The 24,213-nt window shown below is 37.7% G+C and overlaps 2 protein-coding genes across 4 annotated transcripts in view; one reads left to right on the top strand and one right to left on the bottom strand.

The window, feature by feature from the left end:
- The window catches only part of ST3GAL6 (ST3 beta-galactoside alpha-2,3-sialyltransferase 6), an 85,137-nt gene extending 76,660 nt beyond the window's left edge, over window positions 1-8,477 (top strand). Inside the window, exon 10 of the mRNA XM_086675645.1 lies at window positions 8,451-8,477. Within this exon, the coding sequence (XP_086531771.1) occupies window positions 8,451-8,462 (12 nt within the window). The 3' untranslated portion in view covers window positions 8,463-8,477. The remainder of the gene's footprint in view (window positions 1-8,450) is intronic.
- Window positions 1-24,213, bottom strand: part of DCBLD2 (discoidin, CUB and LCCL domain containing 2) — an 89,854-nt gene that overhangs the window by 13,962 nt on the left and 51,679 nt on the right. For all 3 annotated transcript variants that reach the window (XM_025913744.2, XM_086675639.1, XM_086675640.1), the window contains 9 exons: window positions 13,960-14,011; window positions 11,694-11,766; window positions 11,233-11,366; window positions 9,467-9,507; window positions 8,426-8,641; window positions 7,568-7,692; window positions 1,791-1,941; window positions 914-1,000; window positions 641-766 (listed from right to left, as the gene is read on the bottom strand). In XM_025913744.2, the coding sequence (XP_025769529.1) occupies window positions 641-766; window positions 914-1,000; window positions 1,791-1,941; window positions 7,568-7,692; window positions 8,426-8,641; window positions 9,467-9,507; window positions 11,233-11,366; window positions 11,694-11,766; window positions 13,960-14,011 (1,005 nt within the window). The remainder of the gene's footprint in view (window positions 1-640; window positions 767-913; window positions 1,001-1,790; window positions 1,942-7,567; window positions 7,693-8,425; window positions 8,642-9,466; window positions 9,508-11,232; window positions 11,367-11,693; window positions 11,767-13,959; window positions 14,012-24,213) is intronic.

Below are 24,213 nucleotides of genomic sequence, written 5' to 3'. Positions count from 1 at the left end.
GCCACCAAATTTTCTCTTCAACAAATTAATATATAACGAAAATTATATATATTTTCTTAATATATATAAGAAAAAACGTTTGTTTCCTGCAATGGTTTTAGTTTTTTTTTTTTTTTTTTTTAATGTTTATTTATTTTTGAGACAGAGAGAGAGCATGAATAGGGGAGGGTCAGAGAGAGGGAGACACAGAATCTGAAACGGGCTCCAGGCTCTGAGCTGTCAGCACAGAGCCCGACGCGGGGCTCGAACTCACGGACCGTGAGATCACGACCTGAGCCGAAGTCGGCCGCTTAACTGACTGAGCCACCCAGGCGCCCCGTTAGTTATTTTTATAAATAGAGACTACTTGTGTTTGGCTGTGGTGGGGAAAAAAATCACAAGAGAAGACCCAGAATATAGCAGCCATCTCTAAATATTTAAAGAACAATTTTACATGGCACTGGAGAAGAGAAATCAGAGCGATGCAATCAGTCTCTTCTCTAAGGTAAGGAGTAAACATTTTTGGCTCTTCCTAAAAAACACAGTTAAGAGGAAAAGAAGCTGAGGGTGTTTCTGAAAGCCGGACGTGTTTCTGAAAATTGAAATTACAAGCAAAATAAAACGCGACCACGTAACGGGTGCTAATGTGGGGGCCTGGTACCTTTGGTTACGTTCGGAGTCATGGTGGTGTTTCGGATATCAGGAGTGGCAGTTGTTTGCTTCGTCTGTGCAGGAAACTCATTGCTACTACGAGGCTGTAGTGGCTGAGTAAATTTGGGGGCTCGACCTTGAAAAAAGTTTCAAATACTCTTTATTCTTTTGTCTACAACAGCTTGATTAAAACAAAGTTCTTTTACAATGCTTTTAATATGTTTTTGGAAAATTATACCACAATCCAGGGACCACCGCATTCTCACACAAGAAGCAGGCATACCTTTGGCTATTTTTGGAGGGGTTGTGGTGTTTCTGAGGTCATTGCTGTTTCGAGGAGGTGGAGTTTGAGTAAGTTTTGGAGGACGACCTTGAAAAACGGTTTAGAAAAGTTGAGATATTTTGCTTATGAAAGTCATAGTTAAAAACGGTCATTTAAATGTCTTCAACGTTCCCTAGGGTAGTTATTTCTGCTCAGCGATTTTAAATCTTGGAGAGCAATATGTCAGAAGGATAAATATACTATGCATTAAATGTACAAACTTACTAGGATTTCTCACTTTTTGAGATAATTATATTCTCTTAAAATAATTTCCTTAGCGAGGAGAAAACGGAGGCGGTGAATAATGTTTAAAGCTACAGAATTATCATCACAGTCTGACACACTACTCATTCAAGTCACTTAAGAAACATTTGAGGGCCCACTGCGTGGGGGCATTCGGGTAGGTTTTGGAGATACAATAGGAAACAAAGTATTAAAATATTATGTAATAGCAGGGAAGTTGTTTCCGCTTCTAATTTATTCAGAGGAAAAGGCACTTGGACTAAGCTTACTGTTATAATCATCAGTGTTTGTGATACAGTATATTATGCTACATGAGTCCTGATTAAAAATTAAGATTGAGACTATGCCTGAAAAAAATCGCATGATATTATCTCATCGATGATATTCTCTCTTCTTCCACCTGTAGCCTTTGAAACCATTCTGATAACTAAGTTTTTAATAGAATAATTATTTCTTTGTAAAATTTCTTTAAGAAGATATTATAATTAAAAGCTAAACACTCACATTGTCATTTCTTATTTTCTCTGAGAACAGCAAAGCCATTTTAAATGAATCCAGTAAAAATAACCTATCTTAAAACATACTATCACTTTACCTTTAGGAATAAACTGACATCCAAGAAGTTCCATTTTCATGGCAATTTTCTGCTGCCATTGGGTAGGATTCACTCTAATAAAACGTGCAATAATTGGTGGCAAAAAGTTATTACGCACATCCTGGTGATAATCTTTGTTTCCTTGAAATATCTTTAAAAAACAACAAAAAAATGGTACTTTACATCAGCAGAGGTCAGGGCTAAATTGTTCCACTGAAACATGTTTTTATTTTTTTTTTGCTCTGGGCCTTAAATGAGATCTGTAAGGTATGACAGTAAGAATTAATTTCTCACAAGATAAATGAATCATAATTTGGACAAACTATTAAGAAACTGCACATTCTTCATCAAAAACTTAAAAAAACATTGAATACGAAAATGATTTTAAGATGATTCAAACATAACAAAAATGTTAACTTGGCAATTTGGGAAGAGGGCTTTAATTTCAATGAGTCAGTTTAATTCCATTAATAAATCAGTAATTCTAGTGTAATTACCAACTATTTAAATATATTAATTTTCTTTTCAAAGTAAAGCATAAGTGAACATACACTATCTTAGAGGAAATGCTTTACTGTGTACTTTTCATAATTTTTCTTTCAGAAGAGAGAAAGTGAACACACACTAAGGAACACATAAGTTATATACCTCCACCTACTGGATAAACTACATAAAGACACTTCCCACATTAACCATTTTCATCTTGTGTTGCTATCTGAACCAGAAAAGTGATTCTGAAACACTGCTCCCTGCCGAATATAATGATCTTAGGTAAACAGCAACAAATGTATTATAGGTATCATATGAATAGTCTTTAGATAAAAATACTATTTCAACGGACTATCCCATTCCCTCAACCATTTCAAGGAAATAATGCTAGTATGTAACACTGCAAGAGCTCTTATTTACAAAGCATTTTCATTTAATTAACTCAAATGTTCTTCATGACAGCCCGATGTAACAGGCAGAACTCAGAAAGCTGAAGCTCACAGAATGTAAATGGACTGCATCACCAGTCAATGATACGAGCAGTGACTTGAGTCTCTGTCTTCTGACTTAATTACAGGGCTCCACTAAGCAAAAAATCCTTGCTCCTTCAGGCTAAATCACCTGGCTAGTTTCTAAAGACTATTACTAAATCGGTATCTGCCTAAAACCAAAGTACTTTTTATCTTATCAGTTCATGTTGCAGCAGACAAATGTTTAGCTCTTCCATCAAGTCATGTCTGGATATTATGGCTGTTTTATTTTGGCTGGTTCACATAGCATTAGACTGTAAACTTTTTTTTTTTTTTTCAACATTTATTTATTTTTGGGACAGAGAGAGACAGAGCATGAATGGGGCAGGGGCAGAGAGAGAGGGAGACACAGAATCGGAAACAGGCTCCAGGCTCTGAGCCATCAGCCCAGAGCCCGACGCGGGGCTCGAACTCATGGACCGCGAGATCGTGACCTGGCTGAAGTCGGACGCTTAACCGACTGCGCCACCCAGGCGCCCCTAGACTGTAAACTTCTAAGACGTGTTAATAGCCTTCATTTTCTACAAGGGCTGAAGTTGTAACAGTCTCCACCACAGATAGTTTCTTTACATGCAACTGAAGATTTAAGGGGAAACTCTCGACAGATCCTAGAAGTCTCTCTCTGTTCTCTTCTTTATTTCCTCAGAAATAAAATAAAAGCAATTATTTGTTGTCTACTGTATTAGTGAAACAGGAACAATAGTTTAGACATAAAAACTAACCCTGAGCTCTTACTCCACACTGGAGTTTCATTTTTACAGAAAACCTTAAAGGATAAAAATTTTATATAAACTAAGTAAAAAAGACTTGCTCTGATCTTTGACCATTTATTATAAGACTCTGTGTGTAAAGAGGTCTGTAAGGTGTCATGAGGATAAAAATGGAAATGGAAGTCAAAGTCCCTACTCTCAAGGAACTTAAATTTTACTGGATATTACCACACACAAATATGGCAGCTATTCAAAAGCAACATGTTATCAAGTTGTATATACATTCCCATCTTTTTTTTTTTTTTTTTTTTTTTTTGCTGGTTAAACATTTATTTTGAAAATTCATTTGGTGATAGATGATAAACAGAAAATGAGCCAGTATCTTCTACTTTTTATCATTTCTTTAAGCTATGAAAAACCACAATAAGACACAATGTCATACATACGGACAGAGTAATACAAACCAATGCTTAAAGAAGAGCTGGGGATGTTATTATTCTCTGAGTAGGTGTGATTCACCAGGACTTGGTCAAGGGCTTCAAGTTAGTACTATGAGCACCTCCTATGTGCAGAGATTCACTTCAGAGCCATGAATCTGAGCTTCTAACACCAGATTTCCGGAAGAGCCACCCACACAGCGGCCAATCAGGATTTCTATGCCAGTGGCCTGTGTGTCTCCTGGTTTATTTCAGGGGCCAGGAGCACTCCTAGCCTGAGGCTTGGTTCTTCCCCTCTGAGAAGTCATTTGCTCTGATGCAGATGCCATGCCAAGGGACAGTGACTCGTTCAACGCTCACCACTGGGTTGGCAGCATTTCAGAGCTGAAGCTTTCATCAGGGGGCTCTGGGCTTTGAAAGGAAGGACAACATTCTATTGTTCTTTAGGTACATTCCCATCTACTGAAAAGAAAACCAAAAGCTGTCTCAGTCTGTATGTGCTCATCATGCATGTGTGCATGCTTATTTAGAAAGGGTGTGAAAACAGAATATACTGTTGGAGGTAGATGAGGGAGCAGATGGGCTAATGTAAGTGAGCCAAGAGATTGGTATTTTATATAATTCAACGTAAAGACTTCTACTTCTATCCAGGACACTAATAGAGACTAAATTTATTCTTTGACCTGAACATCTGAAAAAATTAGATACAATATATAAAACAATGGTTTTTAAACGTGGGACCAAAGGCAGTACAGGGCAATATTCCCTGAGAGAAAAGAAACACACGAGGTGAACCCTTCTGTTGCCCCAATACTGTCTGGAGAGAGCCTTCGTGTCTCAGTGAATTGAGAACACAAAGCTCAGAGATGGAGAGGCCAAGCCAGCTAGAATTCGCAAGACAGGGTATAGGAGAGAAAAGAACTGCAGAGAAAGAGAGACTTCTAGGATCTGTAGGGAGTTTCTCCTGAACTCTTCAGTTCCATGTAAGGAAACTATCTATGGATGGGAAAAGAACCACTGAAAATGAGTCCTTTTCAGGGTTGGGAACAGCACATGTTACCAACAGACAGTGTGAAGAAAACTCATTTATACATGGGACTTTGGGTTGAGTACTTGGAACACTATTGTCTCTGTAGTAGAAAAAAAATCTGAACTAAAAGCTGCTCAGGTCCTGCCTAACAAAGCTAAAATGTAAACCTTAAAAAGACCAAACAATTCCCAAGTAACCTAACTGCATACCAGAATAAAGCTAAAAATATTTGAGTAATAAAAAACACTAGCACCAAACAATGTAAAAGTTCACAATGTCTGGCAACCAATCAAAAATTACCAGGCATGTAAATATTTTACATAATACCCATCAACACAAAAAGACCCACATGGGAGCACCTAGGTGGCACAGTTAAGGGTCCAACTTTTGATTTTGATCTCACAGTTTGTGGGATCAAGTCCACGTCAGACTCTGAGCTGACAGCGTGAAGCCTGCTTGGGGTTCTCCCTCCCTCTCCCTTGCATCCTCCCTGCTTGCTCCCGCTCTCCCCTCTCTCTCAAAATAAATAAACTTAAAAAAGAAAAAGACCCACATGTGACACATTAGTAGACAGAATTAGCAGATAAGGGCATTAAAAGAGTTATTATATACTCCATATGTTTTACAGGTGGAAAAAGCATGAGAATGTTCAGGAGAGACTTGAAAGAAATTTTTAAAAGCCCAAAACTGAAAATTTTGAGGTAAAAATACAACACAGAAGATAGAAATACACTGGACAGGATTAATAGATTAGATGTTACAGAACAGATTAGTGAACTTGAAGGTAAAACAATAGAATTTTCCTAACTAGAACAAGGAGATTAAAAAAAAAAAAAAATGTGTAGAGCACCAGTGAATTGTGAGACATCTGCAAGAGTCATAATATTCATGTAGTTAGAATTAGAGAAGCAACATATTTGAGAAAAAATGGCCCACAATTTTCCAAATTTGATGCAAATTATAACCAACAGATCCAAGAAGCTCGAAAAAGCCCAAGCAGAAGAAACACGAAGACAACTACACAAAGGGACATCATAATCAAACTGCCTAAAACAGATGATAAAAAGAAAATCTTAAAAGCAGCTAAGGAATAAAAAGCCACATTACCTATTGAGGAACAAAGGAATTCTCACCAGAAACAACGCATACCAGAAAACAATGGAGGGAAAAACTACATCAACCTAGGTTTCTATATTTAATGAAATTATCTTTCAAAAATGAAGCAAAAAAGAAAGTCTTTTTCAGAAATATAATTCAATAGTGCTAGATGTTTTTATAATAGGAGCATGGATAATTCTTATAATTTCAAAAAATTAACTATATTCCACAAGTATAACAAATATTCTACAAATAAGTACAGATGTGCTCAGAGTAAAAAGTAGCCAAGTTTGGGGTTAAGCAGAAGATAAGTATAAAGACAATACTGTTATATACTCAATGGGTAGAGCCTCACCAAAGATGAAGGTCATGTGATATCAAACAGAAAAGAGGGAAGACGACCTTGAATAACAACGAAAGAGTTTAGATACATATGACAGATTATAGGAAGCCCCTGGAGTTTTCTGACTAGAGAGATAAGAAAAGTGGTAACTGAAGATATATTAGCAAATCACACATATGATAGAGAACAGACAGCATCATATAATTGAAATTAAACTCAGGGAAGTTTCACTAAAAAAAATTGTGCTTAGAATTTCAATTCTAGGTGATAAGAAATCTACCCTCCTTGAGCACAAGGATTCGCCCAGTTATAAGATCTTTGTGGTGGATCACAAGCCAGACGTACTTCTGCCTACTCCCCATCCCTTATCATCTGCTCTGGACCATTTCTGCATTATCACAGTCTACTAACTGAAACAACAATTTCATAATTACCACAGAAATTAAGAAAATTCTTCAGGTAGGAAAAAAAAAATAGAAGTTTCCTAAGACAAAATTTCGGGAGGTAATCTTGAAATGAACTTTCAAATCTATATCCTACACTATAATGTACTTTTGCCTTTAGCTTTTGTCTTTTGTCCCCCCTGGCCTACAGAAAAGAAATCTGGGAACAAAATTAGGCTCTCCATCATTCTTTGGATTAATAAGAAAATCTTAAGAAATTACAAGTTCATTTTTAGGATTTCTTTTTTTTTTTTTTTTTTTGTAAGTTACCACTACTTACTCAAAGTCATTCATGTAGGCTCTACGCCCAAATTCACTCATTCATGTAGATTCTACGCCCAACGTGGGGTTTGAATTCATGATCCTGAGACCAAGAGTCACATGCTCTACCACTGAGCCAGCCAGGCAGTCCTCCTTTTTAGAACTTCTTCATAAAGTATCTAAACAATTGAGTTAAAAATGTAGTGAAAAACATCAGGAAAGTACTTACCCTTAAAATAATTAAAAAGGACCTGGAACCACTAAGAATTTCCTAACCACAGTTAGAAGAGTAAAGAAAGCTAAAAACCAACACAAGGTAAAATAACCAGAAGAAAGCAAAGGCCAAATGATAACCAATGTTAACATCACACAGGAGAGCTTCCTTGATTTTTGGTAAAGGCCCATTTTCAAAATAAAACCTTGATAATCATTTTACCTTATCCTGCTCCACGCCAGGCTCTCTGTACACCGTCCATCTCTGTCCATCATCGCTGTATAGAATTCTGTAGGCTGACACATAGTAATTGTGTTCCACCATGGTAGAGCCAGTGGTTACGATGCCTAAGGAACGCAGAGTGGCTTTCATTAGTGTGCACGGTCTGATCCTTGTTCAGCATTGAAGCCCAAATACCTAAAGTGCACTGTCCAGACATTTTTGCCAGTAGCACATTACCGTCTCTAAGGCCAGGTTTCATTATAATAGTAAATAAATCTTTGGCTCTGTTCCCTTGTAGAGACACATGAATTATGGGTGTACATAAGGAAAGGACTACTCTGTTTTGACAGCCTGTGTTCACATCACTGTAAAATATATCTTACCTACCAAGTAACAACGACCCCCTGGGAAGGAACAGATTAAAACGATTATTTTTTTCAGAACCAAATTGACATAAATCTTTAACAAAAATTACTTAACCCAATTCTAATCAATTATTCTAACCATCTGATGAACTGCTCCAAATAAATTTGTATTCAGCACATGAAGAGTATTATTTATAGCACTTAAAATGAACTCCTTGAACATAAATTTCTTTTAACGACTATAAGAGATGTCAAGATCACTTAACTGAAACAGTACCTTAAAAGAATCTTATTACAATGAAAAAGCAAAGTTAATAAAAATCAAATACCAACCCCTCACTTCTGCCATGTTTCATAAAACCACCTACAGTAATATTTAACACCATACAATTACATTTGCAGTGACCTAATTTTCTATGAAAATCTTCGATGTTATCAGGTTTCTGAATAAAATCAGAACCAGGAATCATTCTAGAAAAGTATGTCTCCCAACCTGTTATCTTCTTTTCTTTATTCAGATCTATTTGTAACCACTGATACTCATCAGCGGCAAAAGCAGCCCAAGGAGGTCCGGGTTGCTTCAGCCTGGCTTTCTCGGGTTTCCAGCTGTTCTCCCGCCCTGTGTGGTCAGTCCACTCCAGCACAGACGATGCTGTTATCTGCGCATCGGCAATCACCCCGGATTCCATCCCCAGTGTGCCGTAACAGCCTGAAACGACAGAGACAGTAATGTGGTTTCCAGAAATAAATTCAAAATCTGTATAAATGTGCTCATTGGAAACTTTCTATTGTACATGTAATTAATATATACTATGCTAATAACACACTGTAATACAGAAATTTCAAAAGTAGGCGATGTTCTTGGTTCTATGTCTTTTGTGTCTTGTCAGGAAATGGACAGACATATTTATTCACAAGCAATAGCCATTAGTTTAGCAGCAATGCATTATCCTCTTCCTGGGACACTGTCTTCAGACCAGTGGATGACTCACTCCCCACTGCCTTCAGGTGTTTGCTCAGGTGTCACTTTCTCCACGAGGCCTTCCCTGACTCCACTTAAAACTCCAGACCAGTCCCTCCTGCACTGCCTATCCTCTTTTCTTGACTTACTTTTCTACATTTTCTATAATATTATAAAGAGTTATTTATAATTTATTTATAATTTATTATTTATTTATAATTTATCCACTGTTTCCTGTCAATCTCTCAATACCAGTATTTAAGCACCAGGAAAGGAGGATTTTGTCTATTCTGCTCACTTTTGTTTCACTAGCACCAGAACAGTGCCTGAAAAATCAAAGATGCTCATAAATATATTCTGTTGAATTAATTACTTCTTCAGACATAGTGAAAAAAATCACCTTTCCTAAGGAACTTCCCAATAATATAAAACCTTCAGTTATTCCATCTATTGTATTAGTGTGACATATGAAAAAGTGCAAAACAACAGCAATTAGCATACTGCATGACAGTGTTTAAAAAATATTAACAATTACACAATTATAGTAAGTTACAAAGTCCATGAAAGGCTTACCACTTGTCTTAAATGTAAAAAGACTTGTAGATAAGTGTCCCCTGAAAGAGAGAAAGGTTTTTCTTGGTGACACTCATATATTGACTTCCCCATATTTGTCTTAGTAAAACTTTTTCTTTTGTTTTTATTTTACTATATAAAGAACTAAGGAAATTCTATGGCCATTAAACAACTGATACTGTTCTCAGCCTCCCCCCCCCAAAAAAAAGTCTGATTTCAAAACAACTTCGGAAATCAGAATAACAACTTCTGAACTCAGCATAAACAACTTTCTCTACAAGTATCTAGTGCCTTATCACATATGAAATGTGCAAGTATGCCCATGTAACCTTTAATATGTACTTATTTCATTTATCTTTCATGGAAATGAACGGATTCCTCAAACTTTTATGTGTCATTTGCTTTTGTTGCAAGTACATTACATTGTAACTCTCAGAGAATGAGGCTCAAGTTTCCTGGGGTAAACAGAAAAAAAGCTGGCTACAAATAAGAGAGCTTGCACTTGTTACAGGAATAAGCACAGCTCAGAGCAAGTTAAAGCTGCAACCCAGCACCGCATCTGGATTTCAAAGTAACAGGCAAGTTAAGTGCAGTGGGAAGAATGGAGGAGGAGGGGAACACACGACTAGTTTACCAAGGACTCTAAAGAACCTGGGGGGATAAAATCATCAGTGTATGCTCCTGACTTCAGCACAACATTCAAACCATTATTCCAAATGGATGTGACCCACCCTTATTTTTTTCTTAAGGTATGAAAGGAAGAGAACTGATGAAAAAAATTCTTTCTAAAGGTAGAAGAGGGGAAAGGAATGAAAGAGTCTGCGTAAAATCATCTAGAAGAAACCAAAAGATGGAAAGGTAGCTATGTCTATACCAGGGATGGGCAAATGATATTTCATACAGGGCCTATTTTGTATGTCCAGGGAGCCAAAAATGGTTTCTGCATGGTTAAGAAGCTTTAAATGAACCGAAAAAGAGTAAGTGACCAGGGACATGTGGCACATAAAGCCCAATATATGTGCGAGCTGGTCCTTTGCAGAAGAAGCCTGCTGGCTCCTGTATTATACCGTCACGGACACAGATTATGCTCTCATCTTCTGAATGAAAACTGCCCTAGGACCTCTGAAGAGAAACTGGCCTGCTTTCCATTAGGCTTAGTATTACCTACAGGACTAAGCCCATCTAAGAGGCAAGATTTACAAAAACAGATCCCAAGTATTACATTTCTATTTAATGTTTCAACTTTTCTTGCTTGTGATGCCTATTCAGTTTCATAAAACTGATCACTGTAGTGACCATAAAAATACATTCTTAAAATATTCTCTTTGGATTAGAGGAGGATTCGTAACACTACTACTTCTGATTTATGTCAAAATTTAATTTATACTCAAAAGTATTTCAGTTATCTCAATCCATCCTAGGTCACACAGGCTGTAAGAAACAGAGCACTTATGCCTCCTGATCTTTAAAATGAAATAAAAACTTGGCCACAGACTTTTAGACCCTTACTCTCGAGACTGTTTAAGCACTCACGAAAGAACAAATCATCCTCCTAAACGACTACCTTTCTGATTGAGAACATGCCAAGGTAGTGAGACCTGGCCTATATTCTTCAGGATATTCAGACAATCAGCACACAAAGATGGGAGTGCTCACCCCACCGTTGTGATTCCATGAACACCATTAACAGTGATGTTGCTCAGGTCTAACTAGTCACTATCCCACCCCTGCCCAACCCGCTTATCGTCAATAACACATATACTTACACCACAGATGTGACGTTGTTAGCCAACGAACTCTCATAATACGGGATACCTTTACTAATTACAACACTGATTTGGCCACCCAAAATGTTTGACACTACTCCTGCGTGCACACCAGCCATGCACAATGGTGAGGACTTGAAGAAAGGAGAAATAAAAGATTAGTATTTAATTTTCTTTGGGTAATTTATAAACAAGACACTCCTTTCCTCAAGAAAGGAGTTGACCCGGGCAGTATTCTCAGTAAATATAGGATTAGTGATGGGATAACAAAGAACAGACTTGTAGCACAAGAATGAAACATTACATAATACAAAAAAAAAATAAATAAATAATAATAATAATCCCTTGAAAATAAATTAAGATTAAAGATATACAATCGGTACACATCAACCTACTCTGGAGTTTAAAAAAAATAAAGTTAAATCACAACGTTAACATAAGTCTATGTTACTGCGACTTACATCTCTGTATCCATGAGGGATTGTTCCAGAGATCTCAGCAAAAGGAAGCAAACAACCAGCTGGGCAGTACTTACTGTGAAATGAAAACAAGTTCAAGGGTATATACAGTGTACTTTCTGGGGGAAAAGAACAAAAACCACATATTCATTTTTCAGCTCATTTAAAAAGTATAATCTCACTGCCCTAAGAGAAGCACCACTTCTAAAAAGCCCTTTTTTTTTTAGTTCATAATGAATGGTAGACATTTTTGCTATATGATCTATTCATATTTAATATGAATTTAATAGCTACAAGCTACTCTATTTTGTGAATGAACCACAATTTATTTTACCAACCTTCTATGGATCAAATTTAAGTTGACTTAAAAATGTTTGGCATTTATTCATTTATTTACTCATTCACCCACCCATCTACCCACTCAACACATTTATCCGAATGTCTATTTTGTTGTCTGTTAAGTGCTGGTCTGTGCTAGGTACTGGGTTTACAAACATCAGCCAAATAAATATGCCCCTGTTTTCACTATGTCTATGCTCCAGAAGTCGGGGGAAGGACGTTAAACTGATACCTAAATGAGTAATTAATTAGATTATGATTTTGCTACGAAGAAAAGGTGCTCCCTGAAATAAGTAGGAGAAAGCAAAGTTAATAGAAGTAAAAAGTAATACAAACATGCAGTAAATTTACTATGTGCCGAGCAGCCTTCTGAGTACCTCAGGTAACCCACACAAGAACCCTAATGGTAGATATCATTATTTTCCTCATTTTACAGATGAAGAAACTGAGAAACAGTGTGCCCAGGTCCCGCAACTGGGAACTGCCAGATGGGCTCCCGGGTCTAAGTTTTTACACCAGGCTCTGCACTGCCTCAGTCAGGAAACAGGGCTCTGAGGAAGTGAAGCCTCATCAAAGGGAGGCCAATGCACCCTCATGGACAGGAACAGCAGGCCATGAAGCAAGGGGGCCTGTGTGTGTGTCATCCATGGAGGACGACCATTGCAGGTAGAGTACAGTGAGCACTGTAAAACTAAAAGGGTAACATTAGTTTGAGAGAAGCTGGAGAGGTAGGCAGGGGCCAGATCATGCAGAAGCCTTGGGAGCTATGGTGAAGAGTCTGGAATATATTTCTAAGTAAAAATGGGAAGTCAGTTAAGGATTTTGACAGCTTATACACACAATCTGATTCATATTTCCAAAAAGGATTATTCTGACTCCTGAGAAGAAAGAGACTGTAAGGAACTACGAGTGGAAGCTGAGACATCGTTAGGCTGGTAGTGCCATAGGCCAGGCAAGAGAGAACGGCAGTTTGCATTTGGGTGGTGATGACGGAGCTGAGAGGAAAGGCTACAAGACCCTCAGGCAGGGCTGGGTGCCACACACTGATGACAGAGCCACCTCTGCTGATCGGGATCCTCCCTGAGTGCTGAATAGAGTACCCATCCCTCACAGAACTATTCTGGAAGACAAAATAAAGGTTGTTCTTTGGGGAGTTCTTTGGGGAGTGGCAGCAAGCTGGGGGGAGGTTAGTGACACAGCTCTTACAAGATGGGAATAAATCTGCCAGGCAGAGAGTAAAGCGATTCTAGGCAAAAGTTCAGACAGCTCAGAGCAGTGTAAAGAATCCAGAGCCGTTTCAATATAAGTACGTAAGATGACATTGGAAAATTGGCCCAAGAGCTACTTGTGAAGGATCCCGAAACCAGGCTAAGGAATTTGGATGACATCTGCCCTAAGAAGGAACTCATGAAGATTTTAAAGTAGGGGAATGATCAGACATGTATTTTAGGATGTAATTTGGCAGCAACGTGAGTGGTGGAATAGAAGCCAGCAAAGGTTAGTCCCAGCTGAGACAAGAGACAAAGAAAGCAGCGAAACAGTAGTAGAAATGCTGCCTGGGCAAGAACACTGAAGAATTCAGTCCCAGCCGAAATCATTCTCTTCTCCTTTTTGAGAAAAGATAAGTAACGCCTCTAGCTTCATTAGCAGTTTTGCCAGGCTTTGAAAAGCAACTAGTTCTACTTTTAAAGTATATTAAATTATACTTTCATTGTAGAGAAAATCCAAATGCTACAATTAAAGCAAAATTTAAACATGGCTACTCAATGGCTTTAAATAAGCTCTAATTTGCTGACATCTTAGAGCAATGATTATGTGTCATGTGTGTGACACATACATTAATGTGCATTATCTTTAGTGTATAAAGAATAATGATGAAGTAGATGAAGAATAACAGTGAAGGGAAAAAAGGTTACAAATATAGTCATACCTGAACTCAGGTTCCAAAAAACTGGATGCAGTGTCTAAACAAGTAATTAGATCTAGAAAAACAAAAACAAAAAACAGATTCAATAATACATACTTTTACTGAACACCAACTGTTTCCAAATCCCAAATCATATTGTTCTAAATTTTAAATCTCAACAGCTGTCAAGGTAGTACTAATAACTTTTTACAAATTTTTGTTGATCATGATTTCCTTGATATAAAGTATCTTGATTTCTAGAGCTCTGTCTCTCCAATACTGTTTGCTACCACATCACCTCATTGAGTCCTGTATCATATATATAGAAGTTACACAGATGAGTGTAATTTACAGACATAAAATGACTTCTACAAAATATAGCTCCTGAAAAAATAAAAACTTTTTCATTATTGTATAGCTTAAAAAACGATCCTTTGCTAGGTACACACAAGGAAAACAGTGACAAAAGAGAGGTGAATTAATTTTGTTGCTCTAAGTAACTAAAATCTAGTCCATGGCCAGGGCCAGCAGCACCAGCATCTTCTGGGAACTTAAACAGCAAGTCAAACTCTTGGATACCTTCCAGACTTACAGAATCTCTGGATGTGGATACTCAAAAATCTGCTTTAACAAATCCTCCAGGGAATTCTTAAGCACACTAAAGCTGAAGAAGCCCTAACCTAAATAAGACGGAACTTCAAAAATTTAACATTTCTATCTAGAAACCAAATCCGAGCAAGAGGTAACTTGTTTCGTTAAGACTTAGCTCACAGACTGGGTAAAACGTGGCTTTAGGTTCAAAGATGTCAATGGCTTCCTTCTGCTCTTAGCACAGAGGGCAGAGCTGTCAACATGGCCCACAGGTCTTGAGGTGCCTCGTCCCGCCTAAGTCTTGTTTTGTACCTGTGCACAGGTTTCTTGCCACATTTGCCCTCTTTGGTTCCTTGGGCACATATTGCTCTCTTGACCGAGAATGATTTTCTACTGTCCTTTAGCCTTGCTGGCTTAACTGCTGCATCCTCACAGAAGCTGTTCCTCACTTTCACAAGTCAAACACCTTTAGCACATGGTAGGCACCTAAGGCTTTTTGTTTGTTTTAATGAATAGGTGACTATTACATGTTGTCAAAGTACTACGTGTTATGTAAGAACAATCCGTTGACGTAATCACGGAGCTATAAGCAACATCATTTTACTATGCCTAGTCTATGGACAGAAAAGGCTTTTAGTCCTCATCTTTGTATCTATTGTCAGCAATCACAGCATATGGCCTAACAGGAAGCTTTCAATCAACATTAATGAATAAAGGGATGAATAAAAGTCTGTGACTGTTGGCATGTTTGGCTAAGTCCATTCTTGGATAGCCTGTATAGAGGAAAACCTAGGCCTTAAGGCAATCACAAAAGTAAGTGATTTACATATAAATTCTTGGCCAAACAACTGAGCTGAGGGTGACAATACACTGATGAGAGAACACCCCACATGCATCCTAGCATGCTGACGGATACAAATGTTTGTTAAATTAATGGGCACCACAGCAAGCATAGCATCACTGATTATTCTAGCTTACAATTCTGAAGAAATTACCACCCAAACGAAATCTGAAAGACCTAGAGCTAGTAACTGTTATGCCAACAGAAAAGTGATTATTTTGAGAGTGATTACATGGATTCATATCTACACACCATAGACACTTGAATGATAATTAAATCTGTGTTTTAGGAGTTTAAGAGAATACATGCCTGGATAGGGGTTCACTAAGACCTGGCTGAATGACTGGGAAAAGCAGACGCACTGAATTGCCTATACCCTGATTATTCCTAATTACTCCACACTGTATCAACGAGAACTGATTTTCTGCTTTTCTGCTCTACCAAAAGAGTTTCTAGCTTCTAAGATTAGAGGTTCAACTTCTAAAATTAACAGCCTGGGATGCAAAGGTACCTGTGTGGTCCAAGATGGCATTCAAGCCACAGAAGACTGCCAGCTGGCCTCATTACCTTCAGGCCACATGCCAGAATGCTGGTCAACTATGGATATACTTGATCGGAACAGGGTTTTATTATAAGTCCATGCAGAACTGAAATTCCAGATTATGCCATGCATATGTATGCAGCTCACTTGACCTTGCTTTCAAATTCCATGGAGGCTCAAAAGAGGTCCCTAGGAGGAAAATAGGAATTCAAAATGGACAGCTATGAGGAGAGCCAAGAAGACTAAAGACAGAGAAAGGAAATCATGACTATAAATATTGAGCTTTACAACTCCACAAAGGCAAAGAAAGAAAACATGGAGCAGGCAATTAAGAAGCTTTAAAACGTCTTTCCTGAAAGCTTTTCCCAAGTAAACAATCTTCCAGAAAACCACTATTACTACAAACCTTCTAGCTAATAAGAACACAGCTGAGGCAAGATAAATAGAACTCAAAAGAAACCATCTGCCTAAGAGACTTCTGATAGCAATGTGTAAGAAATTATATAAATGGAACAGAAGAATCCAGAAATAAGTTCTAAATTTAAAGTCAGCTGATTTTGACAAGGATGCCAAAACAACTCAGTGGGGAGGAAGAAAGGTCTTTTTAACAAACGGTGCTGTGAAAAGAGGATATCCACATGCATAAGAATGAAACTGGACCCCTACCTCAGATCCCATACAAAAATTAAAGGGGATCTAAATTTAAGAGCTAGCACTATAAAACTCTTAGAAGAAACCAGAGGTATAAATCTTGATCTTGGATTAAGCAATGTTTTCTTAGATATGATACCAAAAGCATTATAGTCACACAAAAATACGTTAATTGAATTCTATCAAAATTAAAAACTTCTGTACTTCAAAGAATGCTATCATGAAAGACAAAGATAATCCACACAACGGGGGAAAATATATGAAAATCATATAATCTGATAAGGACCTAGTATCCAGAATACATAAAGAATTATTTCAACTTGATTTTAAAAAAGACAATCAACCCAATTTAAAAATGAGCAAAAGATCTGAACAGACATTACTCCGAAAAAGACATACGAATGGCCAATAAGCACATGAAGATATTTAACATCATTAACCATCAGGAAAATGCAAATCAAAGTCACAATGAGATACCGCTTTATACCCACTGGGATGTCTAGAATCAGAAGGACAAATAGGACTTGGAGAAACTGGAACCCTCATGCACTTCCTGAGGGATTTTTAAATGGTGTAGCTGCTTTAGAAAAGAGTTTAGCAGTTTCTTAAAAAGAGATTCCATATGACCCAGCAATTCCACTATTAGTATATACACAAGAAAACTGAAAATATGTCCATACAAACACTTCACAAATGGTCATCAACTAATGAATGGAGAAACAAAATGGGATATATCTACACAATGAAATATTATTCAGCCATCAAAGGGAATAAAGTACTCATATATGCTACAACATGAACTCAAATACACTAAGTGAAGATGCAAGTCAAAAAAGACCATACTGACTCCATTTATATGAAATGTCCAAAATAGGTAAAAATCTATAGAGAAAAAATCAGATTCGTGGTTACTGAGGACTGGAGAGGGAGAGGGTTAATGGGAGATCACCACTACTGACTATGGGGTTTCTTTTGGGGTGATAAAAATGTTCTAAAATGGACTATAGTGGTGGCTACACAACTCTGAACATACTGAAAATCAGTCTAGTGAGTAGGTGAATCATATGGCATAATAAAATGATAATAAAAAAATTTTAAAGTGAAGAAAAAGATGCTATTATAGAAGCAGTAACAGTTTTCCTTTATATAGAGCACATCTGCATTGAGGGATGAAATAAAGCGTAGTAAAACAGTCAGGACTGGCAGTTCACTTATTTATTCATTTGTTCACTCAACAAATACTTAGGTAAGTATGTATGATGACCAGGTGTTGTTCTAGGTACTAGAAATAAGCAAAGAACACTCAGACAAAAATCTCTGCATATAGGGAGTGTATGTACCTTTTGTGGGGTGATAAGAGAAAATAGACACGAGTATGAAATGGACATACTATTATTAGGTGATAAGTGCATTAGAAAAATAAAGAAAGGAAGGCAGTTACGAAAAGTTAAGGGGTTCCAATTTTAAGTAGCATGGTCAGGAAAGACCTTACTGAGAAGGTGGCACGAGGTGAGGGAGTGAGGCATGAGGTACGTGGGTAACGGAGAATAGGCAGAGGAATCACAAAGGCCCTGAGGAGGGAGCACGCTCAGCATGGTGGCTGCCAGAGTGAACACTGGGAAGAAAAGTAAGCAATGAAGTCAGACGAGGAAAGAGAAGCCAAATCCTATAGGGTCTTGGAGGTAAGGACGTTGAACAAAGAGAGAGGAGACTTTCATTCTCATGCTCACCACTGGGCTGAGAGTAGGTTGAAGGGGAGATGGGGAAGAAACAAACAGCAAAAAATCTCCTGCCATAATTGAGATAACTTGAATTGGAGTGGCAGGAGTGGAGGTGTTGAGATGTAGTCCAATGCTGATATTTGTTCAAATATATTCTGAGAAGTGGCCAAAGGATATAAAGTTTGAGAGAGTCAAAGACAACTCTAAGGTTTCTGGCCTGAGCAAAGTGAAAGCTGAACTTACTATATGTAAAGTGCTTAGGCAGTGATTTTAATAATGATAAAGTACTCATCGCGAACTCAACTGTCATGCTAGATCCACTTTCAAAGTGCGAGACAGTATATAATTTGCTCCGTTCTTAACTAGGAGCTTCTGCATGGGATTAAAAAAAATCCTATATTAAATACATACAAGAGTATTTATAATATACATATTATTAACAAAACACTAAACAGAAGTTATAGGTTCTGGGCCATAGAGAGTGGCAGCAGTGGTGTGCAGAATACCCTCAGCGGTTCTGCGGAAGCTGACTGGCATTCTATTCTCTTTTCCTTATGCAGCCCAAGGGAGACCTGGCATCTGCAGTGTAGATGCTAGTCTGAGCAGTACAGTCCAACCCAGAGTGAGTGTCATCATGATTCCTAGAAACAGAATTCCCCTAATATCTGCCACCTTCCTTAACCCTGGAAGGCTCTCTAGAAGACAAAGGCCTCAGGTTGGGTTTTGAAGGCAGAATCATGTAATTGTGAGGAAGAACAGGAGAAAATGCAGAACAAAGGCAAGCCAACAGTCAACAACAGGATGACAGATTTCAGTTTTCTTAATGAAAACACCAACATCAGACTTTCTAAGATAGCTCCCAACTTAGCAATGTTACTGTCAGCCATAACTGATAACCTATGCACAAGTTCGCTTTTAATTTAAGTACAATTAAACATTTTTCCAGTACATAAAAACTACACAGGCTGGGGTACCTTATAATTGCCCCATGAAATATTTATTTAAACATGAATCTAATGTTAACCCATACATAACACCATAGAAATATGAAATATTTTAGAAGTTCAAAAATCAATTAAAAAATAGCATACTGGTTACTATCTTAGGAATATTTTCCATTCACGGCACTGGCCATTTCTGTGAATGCAAAATTATGAAACAGATTTAGATTTTCCCCCAATTAATACTCGGTTTTGTGTTACTGAATGAATTGAAAACACTCTCAGCAGTGTTAGCACTGTGACTAACAACAGAACACCAACTATATTAACTGCAGGGTATAATTTTTGTCCAGTGAAGGAAAGGTAGCTTGAGTACCTATATTCATTCTAACTCAAGAAAGCATAATGTATCATAACTAAGTTACTCTATTTGACAGAAAGAAGAAAATATATGAAGACGACGACGTATATTCCTCTCCTTTATTTGCTCTAATGTTCTTTAACAAATTTCCCAGAGCCTGAAGGAACACGAAGTCATGCCTTCTAATTCACACTTTGTCAGCAATCTTGCACTGTAGGTGTGTAGGTACTTTGTTCAAGTGCTACAGGATGCAGGACAAGACTCTTCTTGTTGCTAAGTTCTCCCGCCAATATTACTATGTGACCTTGGGCCTAACTCTTTGTTTCTGTAATAGGAACCTGGCATTAATCTGTACCATCTGCAATTTAGTGAAGGAAAACTTACATATATAATAGAACAGAATTTACTGTGATTCAGAATCAAATAACATTTACTCAGTGGCAGATATTAAATGGGGTATTTTACATCTTCTTTTATGTACTAAGAGTAGAGATGAAATCTTATGTTTCTCTTAGAAATATTACACTGCCATCTATGGAAGCTGAGTCTACAGTAGGAGCTTAGGTGAAAATAGTCAATGCTATCTTAGGGACGAAGCAGGCATGACTGAGTTAAGTAATTAACAACTTAGGCTATAAGGTGTACCTACACGTGGTGAATCAAACCCTCTTCATACCTAAATTCTTTTTTTTTTTTTTTTAATTTTTTTTTTTTTTCTTCAACGTTTTATTTATTTTTGGGACAGAGAGAGACAGAGCATGAACGGGGGAGGGGCAGAGAGAGAGGGAGACACAGCATCGGAAACAGGCTCCAGGCTCCGAGCCATCAGCCCAGAGCCCGACGCGGGGCTCGAACTCACGGACCGCGAGATCGTGACCTGGCTGAAGTCGGACGCTTAACCGACTGTGCCACCCAGGCGCCCCCAAACCTAAATTCTTATACATGTATATTAAAAAAACAAATACAAGAATATTAAAAATATATAAATATAAAATATGCGGCATTAAGATATAAAATATTACATTATTAACATACACAAGATATTAAGATTAAAAGATTGTAAAACATTAAAATTCTTCTGTGAACTACACGGTATCTAGGGCACTAATAAATACCATCAGTAAGAGCAGCAGTGAAAAATTATGTCATTGGGTAATGGAAGACACCACACAAACACATACTTACTCCCTTCAAAGCATTACTAACTCACTAAAAAAATGAAACACATACAAAACACTAAAATCATTAAGGCTCTTCAGGTTATCTGTCAACTTGGAATAAATTCTATCCCATAAATGGAATCACCTCTTTGGGTTAACAATCTCCTAGATTGTTTTTAAATGCTCTTTCTCTGCAAAATTGTTAAATTTACTGGTCAGCACCTTTCTTCTACAAATTGACACCAAAATACAGATATTTTTCTGCATGCATATACATTGCATAATGTACACAAACACAACACATATACATTTGTGTGTACATAAGGATACATCTAAAATATGCATATAAACTGAGACTTCATTAATAAAATCCTACTTAATAGTTTAAAAGTTTTAAAATGTTTGCCAGATATGACAATAACAAAAATTAGGGACATATCAGAAACACCAAAAACAGAAAACTAGCTTAGTACTCAAAATACAAAAGTTTATATAAAAATTACTGTACAATTAAGGTAGCAAACAATCTTAAGCAACCCATGCTCTATTTTTAAAGCCAAAAGCATCCCATGAAAAAAAAAAAAAAAAAACATACAAAGCAAAACAAGAAAACACAAAACAACCCGTTACAGAAATCTGCACTCTGTTACAAAGTAGTCCTCTATTATGCCCCATTTCATTTACAAGTTGATATAACCTAATGTAAGACAGAAAAAAATGGAAAATATTTGCAAAGAAAAAAAAGGTGGTTAAAGAAGGTAGCAATCAGAAAACTTTTAAACTATTGGTGTTAATTCTAGGAATAATCTAACATGTAGCAACAATGATCCTGTCAAATGGGAATATTTCCTAGGCCCAGCTGTTGGTAACTTGTAAGCAGACTGTTATCAGATGCTAAGGGGTCAGCAAGCAATAAATAAACAAGTGTTTATGAATTCCAACTAGAAAGTACATTAATAACTACATTGGTTCGTTTTATTTCGCATGAAATTTTAAGCTATTTACTGTTTTTCCCAACAAAAAAAGTACAAACTTTAATATGACCACCACAAAATTCTGGACTGGTGAAATCTAAAACAAACAGGTTTAACATTAGTTTTTAAGTGATGCATTCACATTCTACAGAAGGAGAATCTATCAATTCCCCGCTGAGCGTGCACTCACAGACACACATGCCTGCTTCTCTCACTGATGACACATAACAAACACAGACTGCCTTAAAGGACCTGAAGTCTTCCATGCAAATGCAGATGTATTTTCTGAGCTCACTGTCCTACAACTAAAATAACTTAAAAAAAAATTATGGCCCAGAGTCATCCCAGAAATGTTGAGTTTGTCCTAGAAGCTGGCTAATGTTGAACAGATTCAAAAACCAGGAATTTGGATCACTCACCTATAAAATTTATTTTATTTTCAAGTCCAGAGGTAAATGCTATTTTTAATTTTACATTTTAGAATAAAAATGTCGGTATCACTTATTACGATAATGGATAAAAAGATCTGACTTACTGACTCTGGACCTCTGAGCAGCTGGTTTTGCGTCTCGCAGTAGGACCAGCTGTAACTCAGGAGTTTCCCTCTATGGACCGTCTCACCAGCGGTTGCTAGCATGTCTAAGATGGCTCTAGGGTCTACATACTTCTTCAATTGCAGAAAGTCTAGTTGGAATTTGATGGAATTACACCAACTCAGAGTAGAAACACCAGTCCTCTAATAATTACTGCACGTGTTAGTATTTTTGCCTTTCCTTGCTACCCAGCGGGGACACACAAAAACTTTTCACTGGTGTTTACAATCTTTCAAAAATGAGGTTTACATAAGGTAAGAAAGAGAAGAGATAACCGGCAATGGAAAAGATTGGAAACTACTGATCAAAAACCATTAAAAATAACAGAGTAATGAAACCTTAACTGGACACAAAAGTGAGGAGGACAAAGGTACAGTGTCCTAGATACAACCCCAGCATTGCAGCAGTTCAAAGATTCATACAAGACGGCTTCTTTATGTCCAAAGCCTCTTACTACCACTTAAACTCATGTAGGAAGAACCTTAATTCTTTGAAATGTTTCCTTGGAGAACACAGGTCTGATTCTCAAGTCTTTAAGAAGAATTAGAATCTGGCTTAACTATAGAGTCACATTTATAACAAGAACTCTTAATTCAGTCATTTCTGACCCAGTGTCCTCCAATAGCCTCTTAACTGGACTCCCTACTATTATTCTTCCCTGTCTTCAACTCATTCACAGAGCAGGGAAGGTCATAAAAACAAACAAAAACACAAATCCAGTCATATCGCTACTACCCTGCTCTAACAGCTTCCATGTCCTCTTAGGAAAAAGCTCCAATCGTGACATTTTCTATAAGGCCCTGAATAACAGAGCCTACTCACCACTCAGTCAACTCCACGTTAGCTGCGCCAGATTCTTTTCTGGCTTCTCTGAAGCTCCTTCCACAGGGCCTTTGCATTTGCTGTTCTCCTCCCTAGAATGTTCTTCTGTCTAGAACCTCCCAATTAATCCTTGGGTTCCCACTTAAAAGTGACTTCCTCAGAAGAGTTTGTCTTTTTACCAATCTTCCACTCCTCCAACCCTTCTGGCCTCTTTTTTTTTTTTTTTTTTAATTTATTTTTGAGAGACAGAGTGAGACAGTGCATGAGGGGCAGAGACAGAAGGAGACAGAATCCGAAGCAGGTTCCAGGCTCTGAGCGAGCTGTCAACACAGAGCCCGATGCAGGGCTCCAACACATGAACCATGAGATCATGACCTGAGCTGAAGTCGGACGCTCAACCAACTGAGCCATCCAGGCGCCCCATTTCTGGCCTCCTGTTGTCGGAATGTTTCCTTCATCATACTTAACATAACTGCAATTGAGTTACCATGTGTTTAAATTTTTTTAGTGTTTAGTTTTGAGAGAGAGAGAGACAGAGACAGAGTGTGAGTGGGGGAGGGACAGAGAAAGAGGGAGACACAGGATCTGAAGCAGGCTCCAAGCTGTCAGCCCAGAGCCTGATGCAGGGCTGAAACCCACAAACAGCAAGATCATGACCTGAGCCAAAGTCGGATGCTTAACTGACTGAGCTACCAAGGTGCCCCGAATTACCACGTGTTTAATACCTTTTCCCAACCTGTATTGTAAACGCCATGGAAGTATAACTATGTCTTATTTACTGCTGTTTTCCCAGTGCCAGGCATACTGCAGGACATAAGGCACTGAAGGGAATATAATTTCGCAATGTGCTCTTGCATAAAGAAAATTCACACAAAATTATGGCTCTATCAACAACACATAGTATAACATCAACAAGTGTTTGTGAGAGCTTAACAAATGAAGCTGTTGAAGAAAAATTTTTCATGATCTTTTCAATCCCAAATAGTCTAAATTTCTAGCTAGGATGCTAAGCTGGGGACGTGCAGTGATGTTCCTTGAAAATATTCACAGAATTTAGTGTGGCAGCAAGTTTCCTGGATGGA

The sequence above is a fragment of the Puma concolor genome, chromosome C2 (genome assembly GCF_028749965.1).
Source record: "Puma concolor isolate L17-30 chromosome C2, mPumCon1.1.hap2, whole genome shotgun sequence".
Classification (NCBI taxonomy): domain Eukaryota; kingdom Metazoa; phylum Chordata; class Mammalia; order Carnivora; family Felidae; genus Puma; species Puma concolor.
Note: the sequence above shows the minus strand (reverse complement) of the source record. Positions and strands in the feature narration are given on the sequence as shown.